The sequence below is a fragment of the Meleagris gallopavo genome, chromosome 5 (assembly GCF_000146605.3).
Source record: "Meleagris gallopavo isolate NT-WF06-2002-E0010 breed Aviagen turkey brand Nicholas breeding stock chromosome 5, Turkey_5.1, whole genome shotgun sequence".
Lineage (NCBI taxonomy): Eukaryota > Metazoa > Chordata > Aves > Galliformes > Phasianidae > Meleagris > Meleagris gallopavo.
The window spans coordinates 53,769,738-53,788,490 of record NC_015015.2 but is presented as its reverse complement, the minus strand read 5'-3'; the positions used below and the strand labels follow the sequence as shown (position 1 = coordinate 53,788,490).

General features: G+C 43.1%; 1 protein-coding gene across 1 annotated transcript; it reads right to left on the bottom strand.

Annotated features, from left to right (window-relative positions):
• Positions 1-847: 847 nt before the first annotated feature.
• DHRS7 (dehydrogenase/reductase 7) lies at positions 848-18,725 on the bottom strand. Its single transcript, XM_010712068.3, has 7 exons — positions 18,572-18,725; positions 13,710-13,862; positions 8,572-8,678; positions 7,535-7,774; positions 3,450-3,572; positions 1,799-2,014; positions 848-1,062 (listed from the first exon to the last, which is right to left on the bottom strand). The coding sequence occupies exons 1-7, from the start codon at positions 18,699-18,701 to the stop codon at positions 1,027-1,029; spliced, it is 1,005 nt and encodes a 334-aa protein (XP_010710370.1). The 5' UTR covers positions 18,702-18,725; the 3' UTR covers positions 848-1,026.
• Positions 18,726-18,753: the final 28 nt, after the last annotated feature.

The window sequence follows — 18,753 nt, the reverse complement described above, 5'->3', positions numbered from 1 at the left end:
TTTTTTACTTGGAGAGTGTGTGGCTTCAGGTACATCCAAACATTACTGAGGACTTCAGCAGCAAAAAGGTCACCAAGCTTGTAAACACAGGGAAATTACCACTACAGAGGTATTTCTAGTTAACAATTGAACTGAATGTTAATTTGACTATAGAAGTTTTAAAACTGCAGTCCTCAGTTCTCCACCACTGATGCTGGGATTTGCTTCTGCTTTGTATGAAGGTGCCTGCTCCTGGCAAGGCTGGGAGCTTTGTCTCATGCTTGAGTCACCCACAATGCAATGCCTGCCCTAATTCAGCTCTGACACAAGTGCTGTTCTCTTGGCTGTAAGCAACCTGATGTAACAAATTCCTGTGCTTGTAGCTACATGTTGTTCTGCTGTAGGAACTCTTCCCCTTCTCCTGATACTCTACAGCAAGTACCAGGCTTAGTGCAAAGCTGAGTGCCTGATATGACAGAGGTTACAGTCATATCATCACTTTCTTCCTTCCCCATTGCCCAAGTTTCAGACTTCACCTCACCAACCAGAAACCCGAGGTCTGTGGGCTCTGCAGTTGTCCTTGGAGTCCTGAAGACAAAGTACTTCTAAATACCGATGAAATCTCATCTCCTTTTCCCAAAGGAACAATTCTCAAACACTGACTCTGCTTCCTTTAACCACAAGCTTCTACCTGTGTTTTTCTTCTGCTAATGGCCCATTAAGTGTAAAAGTGAAGGAAATGGAATCCTGTGGGTATATAATTCATAGCTTGCTCACAAAGTATTTGCTAGTATCATAGCAGCAGAAAACAAAGCAGTGCTTGGCCTCTGCCTCAGTTACAGTAAGTTTAAACATTTTTTAAACCAGGTGTATTTAAAAACTGAACTTTATTTAGCCAAGTGCGTATACAGCTTGATAGATTTGTCAAGTTATATGATGAGAAAGGTACAAGTGATAAAAAAAAAGTTCTCATTTGCAGCCATGCAGCATGGGAAAGTTTCTCTCTCAGCCTTAGCACGAGTACAGCACGATTTTGTACGTTTCTCCTTATTTCTTCTTTCTTGAATAAGAGGCATCAGCATCCTGGAGTGAGAATACATTGTCAGCATTTCCCCTCCTTGTACTGTACTGGTGTCTTTCACTCACTCACAGCGTTATTTTGCCTGAACCACCCTGTGACCACGGGCAGCTGCAACTTAAAGCTTCCTGCCTTCGCACTGTATGTGCCAACGTTAGTGTTCCGTTTCCTGACTTTTGAATGCTTCAGCATGTTGTTGCATACTAAGTTCAAGAACACAGCAAGAAATGTACCATCTACCAAGTAGTGCTGCAAGATCAAAACACTGTGTTGTACATCTGTCTTCTGGGAAGTGAATGAGAGAGAAGAGACCTGACACAGAGCCATACTGCTTAACGTGCTTTGGGGAGGTGCTCTGATTGCAGGTCTGATAGAGAAACTAGATAGAACTCACAGAGAGTCTGAATTTCAAACTGCATTAAATAATTCGTGCTGGTGACTTACAGCTCAGCCCTGCATTGCTGCTGAGTGTGAACTCGTGGCCTGCGTGACAAAGATTAGAAGCAAGACCCCTGGCACTACAAGAGGTACTGACTTCACTGCTCTGCGATGTGACAGTGCTGCAGTAATTCTAGACTACTGGGCACACAGCTGTGAAGCCGAGCTGGGCATCAGCTGCCAGGGAAGTGAGGAGGAGGAAAAGAAACGGATCCAAAATTGCAATCCCAGCATTCCTGCAGCTAAAGAGTCTGTCAGCAGCGTAAAAAAAGCAGCAAGTGGGGGAGAGAAGAATAAACTTACCACTCCGCTCTTAAAGTTCTCTATTCTCCTCTTGCCCATTCTGTTCATCAGCCACCAGGCCCAGGTGGGTGCGTACTGCCAGAGGTAACAGACTGCCAGGTAGGGTTGGTCGCTGATCCAGGCCTCCTTCAGGTCATTGGCTGTGCTCACCAGTGTGAGTTGGACGCAGCGCTCAGTTGGCATCTTGTGGGACTGGTCACCGCTGTTCTCTATCGACTGGAGGACAGAGAGGGCAGGAATTAGAACCGATTTGTGGTTGTGGCTGACAGAGGGAGCGAAAGGGCCTGGCTCAGTGCAGCAGGCATGCTCTTCTTAATTTCTGCACTGTGCAAATGAGGAATAACCCATCTCTCCCTGCTAATCCACTGGCTTTCTGTGTGGGAATGCTTACCGCCTTCCTTTAGATTAAAGGAAGTACTTTTTTAATTAATGCCTCATTGATAGTTCAAAGAAGGTTAAAAATGCCTCAAATCTATTCTGCTTTGGCATGAAACTATACTGAAGGAGACATATCAGGACAAATTACCCATTCTGCAGCTAAAGGCTTTGAGAAATGCAAACTTTCCTGTTCCCAGCTGCCTACCCCATTATACATTACAAGTTAATCTGTAATCAAATTAGTACAAGGACATGTCCTCCATTAACTTAAAACTTCCTGCCAGCTCTGCTCTGTGTGCAGCTATCTCAAGAGAAGAGCATTAGTCTTCTTCCGTGGCAGCGATGTTTTGTTTGATGTCTTCTCCACAGGTATCCCATAGTGAAAATAAGCTGCAGCTCTGTGAATTCATACACATCTCACTCCAGCAGTCATGGAATGCTTTATCACTTTGCTCTTCTGTTTCCCGGAGCAAAAGCTATTCTCGCTTAGATTTGGTCTTCCTCCTGGATCCTTTGCCACGCTGAAATCTAAGGAATTTGTTTTGCAATATTTCCAGATTGCTGGAAAAGTACATCTTTTCTTTCATGAAAGTATGCAGTTTTGCAAGCCAAAATTCCTTTCAGAACTTGATTTAACAATGGGAGAACTTCTTTCTTCCCCTCTTACTTGTGTGTTATCCTGAGCTTTGAATTAACTGAATTTATGACATTACCAATATAAATCACAGCAACAACTTCTGCCAGCTATTTTGCGAGACAGCCTTTATTAAAAACAACTGAGCAATTGGGAGGTTTTGCTATTTGTCCTTGAACAACCACTAACAGGAAAAGAATGCATGCCTCGCATCAGCTGACCCCAGCAGCTTTGCCAACACTTGCACCAGAGTCAGCCAAACAGAGGACACTGTGAGTAGGGCAAACAGAAAGCTACCTGTGCTGAAACAACACTGCTCTGCACTGTAGCATGCTATCTAGGAAACAAAGGCCTTTTCCCCAGAACTGGAGCAGCTGTATGGTTAATTTACAAGGTGTGGATTGGGTGCGTTGGAAGAGAGAAGGCATAACAACTCTCCAACTTTATTTTCATTTTATATGGACTTAATATCACAAAGCATTACATGACAACACATGGCTTTGCATTAACCAAAGCATTTCTTAGTAAGAAAAGGGAGGTTGGTGTTTGCTAGGGGAAGCAAGAGAAAACAATCACAAAAGATTCACTTTTGCCTGTAGCAAAAGTTGGATTTACTGTAATAGAATTTTGAGTCCTTACCTTGTCAAGTTTCTCCGTAAAGACATTCTGTATAATCTTAGACTGCACAGGTCCTGGGCATATGTTGATAATGCTTATCTCAGGGTAGTCTGTCAGCTCCGTCCGAAGAGAATTAAAAAAACCCTGGAAGAAAAGACTGTCATGTGACTACATTTTTAAAAATCAATTTCTGTAATCCCTATTACTTTGACTATTAGTCCTATCCAACTTGGGAAGATGACTGTCTGGCCAAGGCTCTTATCCAAAATGCACTGTAGGAGAAGTATCAATCAGATGTCCTCCTGTAGTGACACCAAACAACAACTGAGGCAATGCAGGAAGAACAGGCAATGAATTGCACACCCATGCACGCTTACAACCAAGATCTGTCCATATATGCTCTGATTTCCCCATCACTGGTGGCTGATTCCAGCTCACAGATTACACGTAGGCTCTGCAGCTGCATTCTGTAAAAACACTGACTGCACCTTTTAACTTACAAGCACATGCAGGCCCCACATTAGATCTTCAAAGCAAATTATCTAAGATGTGTAGCTTCTGGAGGACTAATTCTAACACTAAAGATGTTTGTATGTCTGGAAGTCTGTTTCTGGACAGATCAGGAAGCCTCTCAGATCTGCCAAGCATTCAGATGAATTTGATTAAAAACCTGGGCTCCTCCCTGGAGTATTCCTCCATCCCTATGCACACCTTCAGCCATGGCATCAGCACTGCTGGCTGAGCTTCATCCACTGCTCTGGGCTGATGCTGCAGCCCACAGCTGTGCTTTTCACATCCCCTCATTTCCCCAAGGGATCCTGGGGACATTTATCTCAGAAGAGCACCAATTTGTGCAGTTCCATCACAGAAGCTGTGCAGCCAAGCTAAGTAGAAAGTAACATGCCAAAGAGCACTGGACCTTAAAGGACAGAAGGTGGCAGTATGTCAAGTTGGTGAGGACAGCCAGTTTGATCACAACTGCTTTCTGTGCTATTTACTGCAGCAATGACTACAAGCCCGGGCTCTCATACAAAGACACCCTAAGCAGTAAGCTATGCAACCATAGTCCCTGCCATATGCAGTCATTGGTTCCTCCATCAATACTGAATTGCAGGAGCAGCATTTAGAGCTCTTCCAGCCCTCACTCCCTTATCAATCCATGGGGATTTGGGATTGGGTCACTGGGGGGCTCCAGGGATATGAATTCTACCCAAAATTGGGCACAACCCAGAAGAGGTCAGCTCTGCAACTTCAGACAGCTTCCCGCAGAGGGCTCTGGCACACTCCCTCAGACTGCTGCTTCCCTCCAAGCATTTTACAAAGAGAGCCTTGTTGCCTTGAACAAATTGCAAGGTAACAAAAGCTAAGCATTGGTCCAGTGAGCTAGAGTTATCCTTGAAGATCCTGTCTAGACATCAGCCAAGCACAGGGCTCCTGAGGCTTTTTTCAGTGTTGTTTGAGTAGTGGGGTCAATGGCAGTGCTATTTATTGCAACCAAGGGCTTCAGACTCCACAAACACAAAATCCAGGTAGCCAGAGAAACCAGTGAGATGCAGTTTGTACTTTGACCACCCTGCTATTCCCCTTCATTTAAAGGGCTTTCTGTGACCCCTCCCTCCCTCCCAATGCAGTTCTTACACTGCAGAAGAGGTGCAGCCTGCCCGGAGCACACAGTGACTGGCACACTTGCTCAGGGGGAATTCAACAGACCCTCATGAAGAAGGCAGCTCTGGCACAAGGAGCTCGATGAGGTTGCAGCAGGTCACAGAATCACAGAAGAGACCTCTGGAGATTATCGAGTCCAACCTCAATGCTAATGCAGGTTCCCTACAGCAGGCTGCACTAGAGTCTGTAGAACAGGAACTGCTTCAAACCATGGGCTTTTTCAGCTTCGTAACCATATCCTAGAAGATGCTGCAAAAGGCAATGCTGAAATGACTTCTACTAAGACAGAAACGTACTTCAGAAATTCCTCAAAGGATCAAAGGCTGAATGAGGAGTGGTGTTGCTGCTCCATGCAGCCCATGTGCCCATTAGACAAGCTCCTGATGAAGGTACATTTTTAAGATCACCATTTCTGACCCCTCCACATGCCACCAATCACACACATTACAACCAGATGAATGGCACATCATTTCCACCAGCACCATCACATCAGGAGAGAAACTGCAGAAAAGGCTGATTTCCTCAGCTCTTGAACTCTTCCTCATTCTAAAGAGATCCAGTTGACATGAATCAAGATATGCTTGTTTAACTATATAATAGATGTCAGACATATTTCATAACTGGTGGACAAAATGCAATCTGCAGTTCAAGAAGACACAGGTTGACACATGCTGGGTAAACACAACATAAAATGCATCACTTCATGCTCGGTGTTATTTTTCCCCAACTCCTCTCTAGTCATTTCCTCTTGGTCATCAGAGATGAGTGTCTGCTAAGTGCATAGGACTGTCATTCTGAGAAATCTCCTTTATCTGAGCTGTATTGGCAAAGTTTCATATTTCAAAAGAGCTTCTATAGCTTTGGAGGTCTTGTGCCCACATCTACCCATAGCTCTAGACTGGTAAGAGACTCTCAGGGTGAGTCTGATTTCAAAATCTATATTGCAAACAATTTGCAGGACTACTGCAAAAGAAAAAAGAGAGGAGGTATGGGGTCTGGCCTGGTTATTGAGCAGAAGTAGAAATACCAAAGATACAAGCAGTTCAGTTACCTTGTTTTTAACTAATCCAGACATTTTAGTAAACTATTTCCTTTTAATCTTTTTCCACATTCTTAATCTCCACATGAAATTCAAAGTTTGAGAACTTTTAAAGCAACACACGAATTCCTCTGCAACTAACTAGCTGTGCTTATTCCAAAAGCACCACAGCCAAAAGATCATTCAAGTGAAAGAACATTTTCAAATAAGGAGCATAAGCAAATGGAGTTCATGCTTCTGCACACTGTGTTCTTCTAATTTAAATCTACCAGACCTAAGTCAAGACTGGCCTCTAACGGGCAATTTCATTGCTGGCACCAAAATTAAAAGTAGAAGCTCTCTCCCTGTCATTAGCTGAACGTTTTCTATGAGCAGAGACTTGTAAGAATGAGGATGTAGAAGACAGCAACAAGTGCCTCATGGCTTTGCAATGTCAGCCACTTGTTCCGCGTCTGCTGTTGGTGGTCAAAACTGTCAAAAAGATATTGATCCAATAGGCTGGGCAGAGTTCTGTACTCTGTTTGTGCACATAATCCCAGCAGGGAGCAGGAACGTGCCAGCTTTTTGTTATTAAAATCATCTCCAAGTACAGCTGAACTTTGGCTTTCTGAAATCAAAGCATACATTAGCAGGAAGTCAAACAGTGGTGAAAGACAAATATGTCTAAATAAATTTGCTAGTTAAACAAATGATTCCGCAATGATAGAGGCAGCCTCTTTTCCCTGCAGACATTTTTCTCAGCTCTTCTATGTTTTTCTGCATGAGTGAAATGACTTTCAGAAATCTTTCCAAGCAAAACTGAAAATTCAGTGTTACTTAGAAGAGAGTAGGACCTCTTTCCTAAAACACGATGAGCTGCCAGTTCTTCACAGCACAGAAAGATTCAAAGGTACTGGGAAGATTCCTTCAGATCTTTCCAAGATCAGGGATTGCCCTTTCTCTTGTTAGTCTGCTTTACCCATCACTGCTCTCACTTTACTCACCTCAAGATTTCTTATAGTCTTTCTATAGTTTTCCCTCGCTGACTGAGCTGTGTCTTCAAGCACAATACCCCCATTCTTGCACCACACTCCAAGATACGTGCACAAGGACTTTGCTCAGCTCATCACCTTTTGCACACAGTGAGTGTGATGGGTCAGAAGGATTGGAAGAGAAACACGGCAAACCCTTCTCTCACATTATCCACTGCTGCACATGTAGTTCAGAAGAACTGCTATAAGGCTTCTGTGCGGGTTTTTTTGCTAAAAACAAAGCAGATTCTCTACTGCCAATGCTGTTAGCTGAAGAAGGGCTTGAAGTTCAATTCAAAGCTATTTTAAAGGCTACACAACTAGAAACTAGAGAAGGAGTCCACCTGCTGGTCTTTCACACAAGACTTAATAAAGGTCACATTCTGACTTACCTGCAGAGCATGTTTGCTGGCACAGTACCCTGAGGCAAGAGGAGCACCCATGATCCCCATCACACTGCTCACAGTCACAATCTTTCCCCTTCTCCTTTCAATCATGTGATTCAGAACATGTTTTGTCAAAGAGATCGTGCCTAGGTAGTTCAGTTCCATTATGGCACTAAAGACATCCAGGTTTGTATCCACAAACAGAGAGCGTTGGGAACGTCCACCATTGTTGACCAAAACATCAATCTCAGAAAAAATAAAGTGATAAGTAAATACAACACATTTTCTTTAATATTTTTCCTTTCTCAGGCAATTGCTAACTGACTGTTCCCTTCCCTCCTGCCTCCCCAAAACAGGACACTACTCCTTTGTAATTGAGGACTGGCTGCTTTAGAGCAGAGACAACAAAACAGAACAGTGTTTGATACCAACTCCTAGTATAGGAACAATGGCAGCTAGAAACCAACTAGACTAAAGAACAGAAGAAACAAATCTGGTACCAAACACCTCACTGTGACACCAAAGTACCAGTGGACTAAGGTGTAGCTTGAAGCTTCGCCCACCATATGTAATATTAGTCAGATCTGACTGCCATTGTCTGGACTCACAGTCCAAAAGAGCACACCAAAGAAGGCAAGCACTTGTGCCTGATGTCCAGTTTTGTTCCATATAGCCCTGAACCCAAATTACATGCATTATAAAACTTACAAAATCAAAGTCCTGACTTTCATACACAATTTTAAGACTAGAATATACAGATGAGGCTTACTCCATTTGGTCAGGAAATACAGTGACATCAAGCAAATTAATTTTTAATTCTTGGTAACAACCAGTGGTCACTTGTTATTTGCTGCATCTCTGCAAAGCTGCCAGAACCCAGAAGCAAGCAATGGAAGGGATGGGAATTTAGGTATTACTTGTCATGTTCAATAATGAAACTTAACCAAGAATGTAAGCATCACTAAATGAAGTGAAATACAGACATACATGCAGGGATAAGACAGGAGAAGATAGAAAAATTCAGCTCCAGGAACATTCCTCACCTTGCCAAAATGCTTCAGAACACTGTTGGTGGCAGCTTCATGAGAGCTTCTGTCAGTCAAGTCAAGACGCAGAACAAGGATCTCTTTATCACTCAAGTTGCTGATCTCTAAAAACAATCACAAAGTAAATGGGAACCAGTAAGGGTGCTAATACAACTGTGATAAGTGTGTTTTAAAACAGTCATTTTCACTAGAAAGACACCAAGAAACCATAACATTAAGATAGAAATCAAATGCTTTCTTTGTCCTCATTTTGATCTCCACACAGAACCCATTTTTAATCCATTCCTATCAAGTCTTTTCTTATCATTACGTTTTTGCTTGCAAAAAGCTTGATTTTATTAAATAGGTTTGTGTATTGCAATATAGACAATGCAACTCTCCAAATAAATTGCAGTGGTTGGAAGCAATGCATTATGTGATTATTATTGGCAGCCTTGACATCTTCCTTGTAGGTGAACTGCTCAACCATGTCTACCCCCTCTAACAGGAACAGTATAGTTGAGGCCAAAGCCAGAACCTGTATACAAGAGCTGGTTTATTGCAAAGGGAAGAAGGAGAATGATCCTTGGGAGTCCATCCTAGCTTCAGATATTCTTTAAAAAGTTTTCCCTTTAACTGAGAGTTTTCAAAGCATCCACCTCCTGGAATAAAGTCACTTGTCATCAACTTCAAGTCATTATGCTGAGTGTTTACACCACTGCCTCTTCAGAACAACTGACCTTTTCCCTAGAAAGCATTTCTAGAGCAGCAATGTGCTACCCTGGGGCTTGGGGGCATTTGACTCACAAAAACAAAATCTTCAGTGTTAATCTTCCATGTTTTAAACTAGATATTTTAAAGAATTTATTTATACTGGTTTAGTAGTGCTACTCTTGTTTCTAAATTGATTCCTAGCCACAATTACATACATCTGCTCCCCTTTAACCGCCGTGCTCTTTAAACACAGAGCACAGAGTATTTCATTATTGCCTGCATATATAGGTCAGGCTGAACTTTGTCTCTACAGTGATGCACTGTGACTGTGATGAGGTGACTGAAATCCATAGCTTGCCTCTGTTCAAAGGTCACTAGTATTTAGGCAACTGGATATAATATACTCATTTCTCTGGTTTAAAGCTACTGTATTTCAGTGTATAGCCCCCTCCAAGACCTCTCATCTCCCCTCTGTGCATTTTTCTTTCATTACAGACAGCAATAAAAATCCCGGTATGTTAAGCTACACCTCTGCCTCACACTCCCACAAGCACATTTGCACAAGCAAAGCCTACTGAGACAGACCATGGGGCTAGAGCACCTCTCCCATGGAGAGGGCAAGAGAGCTGGGGCTGTTCAGTTTGGAGAAAAGGCATCAGGGAGACCTCTCTGCAGCCCTCCAGTACCTAAAGGGGCAGCAGGAAAGCTGGGGATTAACTCTTCATCATGGAGCGTAGCAACAGAACAAGGGGGAATAGCTTTAAACTAAAACAGTGTAGATTAAGATTTAACATTAGGATGAAATTCTTCATGATGAAGGTGGTGAAGCACTGCAACAGGCTGCCCAGAGAGGCCCCAACTCTGGGGGTGCTCATGGCCAGGCTGGTGGGGTTTTGAGCCCAGGTTCCTCCTTTTAAGGGCTTTTGAGAGAAAACAAATTCCAGTAGTGGTGAAATTCAACTTGTTGTAGAGAATGCTGCAGGAAAATACAAATCCTCTTAGAAAAATCCTTTCAGTTACACAAATCGTTTTCCCCCTGCAGAGGTTCAATGAAGCGTGGAGCTGGCATGTGCATGACAACAGGTATTACCTGTAACCTTTACACAACTTTCCTTCTCTCTTACCTTCAGCATTTAAGCAGTGTAGAATGCATAAACATATCACAGGGTGGTGTCTGAATTCTGAACAAGATAAGTGTGCTTTGTTCTGACATTAATATGTCAATTATCTAGTTAAGTTACTGCTATGCATAGCATCTACTGCAGGCATGTTAAAGCCTATTAGCTCCAATTATGCCATATAATTCAGCCAAATTCAAGTTGCTGTTACGCATTACAACTCAATCTTAACCCATCTCATTCTACTTAAGCCTTACAGGACACCCTTGAACTCAATTACAAAAAGAAAATACACTAGAGGTGGAAGCAGGAACAAGCTGCTCTGCGTATCTGGCTTTACATGGCATTTTGATAGCAAGGGGGCTGCAGGGCAGCCTCTGGAAGCAGAATCCAGAAGTTAGTTAAGTGGGAGCTGTTAGATCAGAGCCAGCTCCAGCTGACTCCACAAGCAACCTGCTGCTGGCCAGAGCCATGAGCAACACTGGCTCTGCCTCTGGAAAAGCAGATTTAGGACAAGAAAAAACTGCTTTGCAGCTGGGAGAGAAGAGTGAGAAAATGAGAAACACCCCTGTGGGAACCAAGATCAAGGCAGGAGGAGTAAGAAGATGCCCCAGGTGTGGAGCAGCAGTTCCCTGCAGCCCAGGAGAGGCCCATGGTGGAGCAGGCTGTCCTCCTGCAGTCCACGATCACAGTGTGGAGCAAATTTCCACCAGCAGCCACGGAGGAGCCCATGGTGCAGCAGTGGATGTGGCCTGGAAAAAATGGCAGCCCATGGAGCCCCTGCAGGAACAGCCTCAGGCCAGAACTGCAGCCCATGGAGGAGTCCATCCAAGCATGCAGAAATGGAATCAGGAAGGTGAAACTCAGATGTAGTCAAAGCTGGTGAGAAAAGCAAAAGGCAGAAAGGATTTCTACAGGTACAGAAGCAACAAAAGGAAGACCTGAAGACAGTGAGATCATCGCTCATTATAGAGATGGGAAGGAAATGATGAAAGACACAGGAAAACATGAAAGATTCATGTTGTGTTTTCTGCCTGAATTTTACTGCCAAGATCTCTCTGGTCTCCCACACTCCTGAAGCTGACCTCTGTGGGAAAGACTACCAGCATCAGAGGAAGACCAAGCTAGGGACAAACTAGAGATACCAACAGGTTGATGCATGCATTCAAAAGCTACAAGAACCGACCAGTATCACCACAGTGGTACTGATCTTTAGAGGGTTCCAGTGACTGGAAAAAAGTCATTGAACCTAACCTCAGGCCTTGGGAAAATTATATGGCAGTTCCCCCTAAAACAATCTCCAAACATATAAAAGACAAGAAGAGTACTAACTGACAACATAGATATACGATGGATGTAGATGCCCAACAACTTAACTGCCTTTTGTGATGACAGCTGGCTCTACAGACAAGGGGAGAGCAGCAGGTCTTTAATATCTAGACTATATAGCTTTCTATGCTATCTTCCATAGCATCCTTGTAACATTAGAGAAATGAGGGGTCTAGGGGAGTTGATTACAGTGTAAATAAACACCAGGCTGGAGCAACCAACCACTCAAAGTTAAAGAGATGACCACTTCTAAGAGGTATCTCCCCATGGACAGTATCTTTCAGTACCTTCTTCATTAATAACCCATAGAATAAAACATGGGTTTTCAGCAAATTCTAGATAATGTCAAGTTCAAAGGAGCAGCTGATATGCTGGAGGGCAGGACTGCCTTTCAGAGGCATCTTAACAAGCTGTAATAATGGTCTGACAAACCTCATTAAGCTCAACAAAAATCAAATGAGAAATTTTGCACCTGGGACTGTATAGTATTATGTAGCACTGCAAACCAACATCCAAATGGCTGGGTAACAGATCCCCAAACAAGACTTAAGATCTTGATGAAAGACAGAAATAAATGCTACTGGGCTGCAAACAAGTTCTGAGAAACTGCAGCACAGGGCCACCAAGATGGTTAGAGGAGCCAGCATACATGATAGTTAAGGAAAGGGATGGAAGGTTGAGTTTGGAGAGAAGGTAAGAATGCAAGGGGGCTTTTACTGAGGAGTTTCATGTATTCCTACCAACCCTCCCGTTTGAATTTTTGCTATTATCACCACTTAGCCACACAGATCCCCCTTGTTCCCTTTTAAATATGTCTATTGAAGTGACAGCTTTTTTGAGGCATCAGAAAATGGAAATAAGGAGTAGTGCACTTCTGAAAGATAACTATCAGATTTTCAGAGTAGAAATGCTTAACATTTGTTCCTCAGGATACACAAGAGATATTCTTTTCTGCATCTTGATCAGCTCACCCACATGAATCAGCAGATTACAATCAGGGAACTGTGTATGGAGCTCACCATCAGCTCCAGTGTGTTGGAAATGATGGTAGCAGTGCTGGAATATTGCAAAATTTGTGCCAAGCAACTCACATAACTGTATGCAAGTTTGTCAGGACCTACAGAACCAATATGAGGCTGAAGGTGCCAGTTCCCTGGATCATATCATTACTGGTGACAAGATGTGGTATCACCTCTATGTACCAGAGTCAAAACAGCAGTCCATGGAGACAGGAAAGGGCGATCCTTCTGGATTTCCTGAAACTCAGACAAACCATCAACTCCAACCAGCACATCATCACACTGATGAAGCTGAAGGTTTAAACTTCCAGAGTTAGGCCAGAGAAGATGACATCCTTTCTCCTACAGTATGAGAATGCCAGGCCACATATCAGTTTGAAGACTGTGAAGCATACTGCCAGTCTTGACTGGACTGTCCTACCACACCCATCAGACAGTTCAGATTTGGCAACATCCATCTTCCATCTGTTTGTGTTGATGAAAGACAGACTGCACTCCCAACACCATCACAGCTGTGAAACAGGGGGTCACCTCAGATTTGTACAAGCACAGCATACAGGCTCTTGTTCATCACTGACAAAAATGCAGAGATAATGGTAGTGACTACATTGGAAAATAGCATTTTGTAACTGAGAACCTGCTCTATCAAATAGTGTTATTGTGCTCTTTGCATATGTTGTAGTTTCCACAGAAATAAATAGGAGGGATTACTTGTGAAGTGACCTACACAGAATGATATCCTTTCATATGCTTCCTTCCTTCCCCACTATATTTATTTAGTAATTTATAACATGGAATTAATAATGAGATTGACCTAACACCAGCTCTTGAAGGCACTCATACTACATGCCTAAGTTATGCGTAAAGTTTACTTTCATCATGAAATTTATTCCCATGCTTGTGGGTTACTATTTCTGTAGCAACTCCACCACACTAAGAGTGGAACTGGCCACATGAAGCAAGAACTCATACTTACGAAGGCATTTCTTTTTCACTCTTTCCAGCTCATCCTCTCTTCTTGCTGAGATAGCAAGCAAAGCTCCTATCTTTGATAGCTGGTAAGCCAATTCTTCTCCAATTCCACTTGAAGCTCCTGTCACCCAGACAACCTTGCCACGCAGCTCATTTTCTGTCAAAAGGACCAGAACAGAAGTTCACACATTGCTAATGCTAGAATAAACATATGAGTGACTGCAGATACACAATCTGATACTGTCTGTAAGACCTGTACTCAACTTTATTGGCTGTTACAAAATCTTGACTTCTTTATTTTTTGGTCACATGTAGTTGTGAAATTGTTCAATGCTGTTCTGCTGCCACTTGAACTTTGTTCCAAGGCTAATCTGAACAAACACGGATTATCTACCTGATGGAAGGCATTTGATTGCATTTCTGCAGGATAGGATTTCCACAGATCAAAATGAGGTTCAGAGGAAATAGGGGAATTCTTAGAAACGACAGAAAACTGTTAATATATTGCAAATTCAAACAAAAGGCTGAGTAAACGTTTCCTAATAGATGTCCTATCTCAAAAATGTTCCAAACGAATTGCTTAAAGAAGCAAGTTCTCTGATCGTAGAAGGCTGATCAAAACAAACAGAATGATGTTCATCCACCTTGTTTTGCATCTGATGCAGGCTAATTCTTACATGGTCAGAGTACAGTACACTGAATTCCTAAAGTGTAAGCTCATATATTAATTTCCTGTGTGCTTTCCATTCTTGCCCTGGTAAACCTCTAGTAGAAGTACCTTACTATTTCTCCTCTTACTGTTTCCCCTTGTTTGCAGTTATTCCCTCACCCCCACTCCAAGATAGATTTGCAACTTGTGAAAAAGTTTAGTGTTCCAGGGATATATCCAAAAACAAATAAAATAGATGGATCAAAATCAACCACTTAATTCTAGAACACAGTCTAAGCAATAATATCAGAGCACCTTCAGCACATATTGACACAAACTTGTGTATTTTTCAAGATCGGTCTCAGTGAAAATCTGACTCAAGTACACAGAGGGCTGCTGAGCAGAGCTCTTCCTTGTTTACCAGATACATACAGAGCATTCAAACAATTTCTAGCCAACCAAGAAGGATTTCATGTTACAATTCTAACAGTAGAGCCAAATTCACTTCCTGGGACTTAAAGCCTATTTGATTCTCAAAATAACCAGAACATTTTTGAGCTCACTGAACCTTAACCACTCACTTAGTTTAGCGGAAACCCCCCCTTTTCTTTTCCCCACTAAAGCCAGTGATGTGACAACTTTCACTTCCTTCTTCAGGATCAGTTCTTGCATCTCTCTGCACTAACCTGTCTCAAATTCCTACTTTGAGTCTTCATGACGAAAATCCCATGAAGAGATGAGCACCAAAATCTTCTTCCCACCTGACTGGAAGAGTAGAGAGCATTCAAGACTACCCAATCTCAACTTGGGCTTGCAGTACTGGCAATAAGCATTATTTTTCTTTTTTTTTTTTTTTTTTTTTTTTTTTCCCCCTTTCTTTCTTTAAACTGACTGTATGTTAGCCAAAGAATAAGTCTTTAACTTTTGTTTAAAAAAAAATTACTTTTCCAAAGGAGAAAGCTAAGGTTGTGAAAATGGGAAGTGGAAAGAGATGTCACTGAAGTCATAGGAATAACTTTAACAGTTGTATCAGAAGGCTGCTGCATCTAATGCTTATTTACACACTCTTCTTAGAGTTTCACTTCAATATATTCCCAATTCCTTAATTTAACCACAAGAAACATGGGGGCTCATGGCAGGTTAATTTTTTTGTTGGCAGAAAACCTGTGGAAACAAGTATTACGTGCAGAAAAGAGTACATGGACATGCCTTCATCCCTCTTTATTGCACTCATCTCCTTTTGCTGCTGCAAACAAACTCACTTGTTCCTATCACACAGTTCCCCCATTCTCAAATTGTCCTGGGCAGCTTCACTGTTGTTCAGGATCTTGTTCTGTGGACAGAATAATTAACTGAGATAAAGAGTTTTCCACTTATTTCTCAGTACTGATAGCTACCAAGCACTGGAGTTAATGTAATTTAGGATCTAGCTCATAAGCTGCATCAAAACCTAGACGGTTCTAGAATAAGTGTCCTGTTGATACTGCAAATAGGCTTAAAAATTAACTGTGCCAAATTGAAAAATAAAAGGAGATTATGCTTTTACTAACCATTAACTGTGTTACAAGGCATAAGAAACAAGTGCTTGAACATCTTACAAGACGTGCTTCCGTTGTTCAGCTCTGTTTGGGAGGTTTGCCATCATTTGTGTGCCTATCACACAAAGTTGCTGCTTTATTTCATTCATGAGAACATTTGGGGTGGAGAAGTTTTAAGGATAGCATTCCCCATGCCCATAAAGAATCATGATATTATGCTTAACTTACAGTTTAAGGAGTAGGTTTTCACATATGTACACATTTATACATAAAAGGATCCAACTACACTGACTGTGAAAAACACAATGTTCAGAGTGACTGCTGATCTGCTAATGAGACACAACACAAAGAAAGTCACCCAGTAACCCTTATCTCCTGATCACACAAATATTTACATCTTGGGAAATAATCCAGCATCTGTCAGTGACGAAATCCAGATGCTTCCCTATAGAAGTGAATCAATGGAATGAAACTAGTCTTACCTAGGTGTAATTACATCTCTTTGTAATTATAGTTCACAGGATAAAGAAACATCTTTGCTAGTATTTGACCCTTTTGTCTCCCTCACTGAGGGGAGATGACCAGGTGCCGCTATCCCATGTGTGCCTGGCAGAGCTATCAGCCAAATGCCACTGAAATGCTACCATCTCAGCTACATGTTGCAGTTGATGACAAGCACCAGTGGTCAAACACAACCTATCTCTTTGCAAAGTAAAGCTTACATTTATAAAATTCTGACTGACTCTTCTCAACAAGTTGAAACAGTCCCATCAGAAAAAGTCCATGTTGTTCCTGATGTGGGACTATTTAAAAGGTTTCAAAGCTCCCAGTGAGACTGAAGGCTACCTTCAAATAATAGTGGTCAGGTGGTGGAACAGGCAGTCACCATCCCTGGAGGTGTTCAAGAAATGTGTAGATGTGATACTAAGGGATGTAGTTTAGTGGGGAAATATTGGTGGTAGGTGCATGGCTGGACTCAACTGTCTTGGAGGTCTTTTCCAACCTTGGGGATTCTATGATTCTATGAATACATCTACCTGAGAGCTTCTAGATCTCCATGTGCATCACATAGACCCACACAGCAAAACCTCTGCAAAACAGCTTGTATTTGGGGAGATCTCTCGTGTTTCTCTGCCCTGAGTCTGTCCATGCACTCTGCAAAGACCATACCCACAGATGTGTTTTTTTAAATGTAGTTTTCTTATAATAAGGGAACTACCTGATGGACTTATTATAAAATATATACACAAAGAGTTACAGAAGATTACACACGTTTCGTGTTCTTAGTGCTGTATGTTACTTGTGCACACTTTTCTGTTCTGTTCTCAACTATATAGACTTCTACAGCAAGCTTCGACAGAAAATAGAAGACAAAACTGCCTCAACAAATTTGGGGCCAAAACCAACAGTCTCAACACTCTCAAACCCAACTCCACAGGGAAATGATCCTCACGTTATCCCACTTCTTCTGTACAACCTGAAGATGGCCTCCATCTTTGCTTCTAGTTTGTTGTGCATCCCATTAGTTGGTCACAAAAACAGAATGGTCAGGGTTGGAAGAGACCTCATGGATCATGAATCTCCAAAAAACCAGTCCCATATTCACATTTCAAACATCCTTCTTGCCAAACTCTTGACAGAGTTTGCCCTGCGCTTTTCTCAATCCCTTCCCAATGCCAGCCTTCACCTGCACCACCATTCTCAGATGAACGACTGCCTCAAATTCAAGTCTTCAACCCTCCATTCCCTCAGACTCATTTTCTTGATGCTGCTTCTCCCTGCCTCAACCCACCATACAGTTTCATTTCACACACCAGACAGCTTACAATGTTTTCTGCCCCATTCCCCATTCTCCATCCCACCGGTCAATGCAAGAGGATGCTGTACAGTGACTGACAGCTCCGGCTCCATTTTCACCTCAACTATCCAAATCCAAAGCTCACAGCATCCCAGATTGGGCTGCTGGCTAAACTAAGGTGAAGTACTCCAGCTCATCTGATCAAAAGCCTCTGTTAAGCAAGTAAAAATTACAGTTTTTACAGATCGTTAGTTGTCTGGAAGTGAGCAGAACTAGATAGATTAGGAAGCCAACCAAAGAGTTGAAAATCCTATCTGGTAGCTTTCTAGAGTCTTCATACCCCAGGTGACAAAGGCTACTCCTTGCTTCTACAGCGGTCAGGATCCGAGGCAGTATCGAATCCCTTCTCCTTATGGACCTTCCTTTGGTGCAGCCTCCTGAGCAACGTGCTCACTCAGCAGAACTGATTGTTACCCCAGAACCGGACGTATGACCGGAAAAGATGCAAAACAGTAGTTTTGGTGCAAGCCCAGTCCCTGCAAAGTTACTTTAGGTTACGGCTTTACTCAACGGGTCCCTCCGCAGCCGCCCCGGAGGGAGGTGCACGCGAGGAGCACCGCATGCTTTGTGGATAAAGGGCTGAGAACTCTGTTTTCAGGGTGATTTTTGTCGTTCTTCAGACAAACCAGCGGGACAGCGGTGGTCAGGTTCACGAAGCTGAGGTAACTTCAGCCCCAACTCCCGAGGAAACCTCTCACCCCCACAGACCGCCGCGCCCTGTCCCCTCACAGAATCGCACCCCCAGGATCACCACCACCACCACCCACACCCGACCCCGCCACCTCCCTCCTAGCGAGCGGGGGCTGCAGGCACAGCTTTACCTGGCTTCTTCCCCCGCCACTCCGCCCACAGCACCGTGAGGTCGCCGTCGGCGCGCAGCCATCGCAGCAGCAGCAGGACCAGCAAGGCGCCGCCCGCCAGGAGCGCGCACAGCCCGCAGCCCCACGACATGGCCGCCACCTCCTGCCGCCCGCCGCGCCTCTTTATAAGGGCCTCGGCCAGG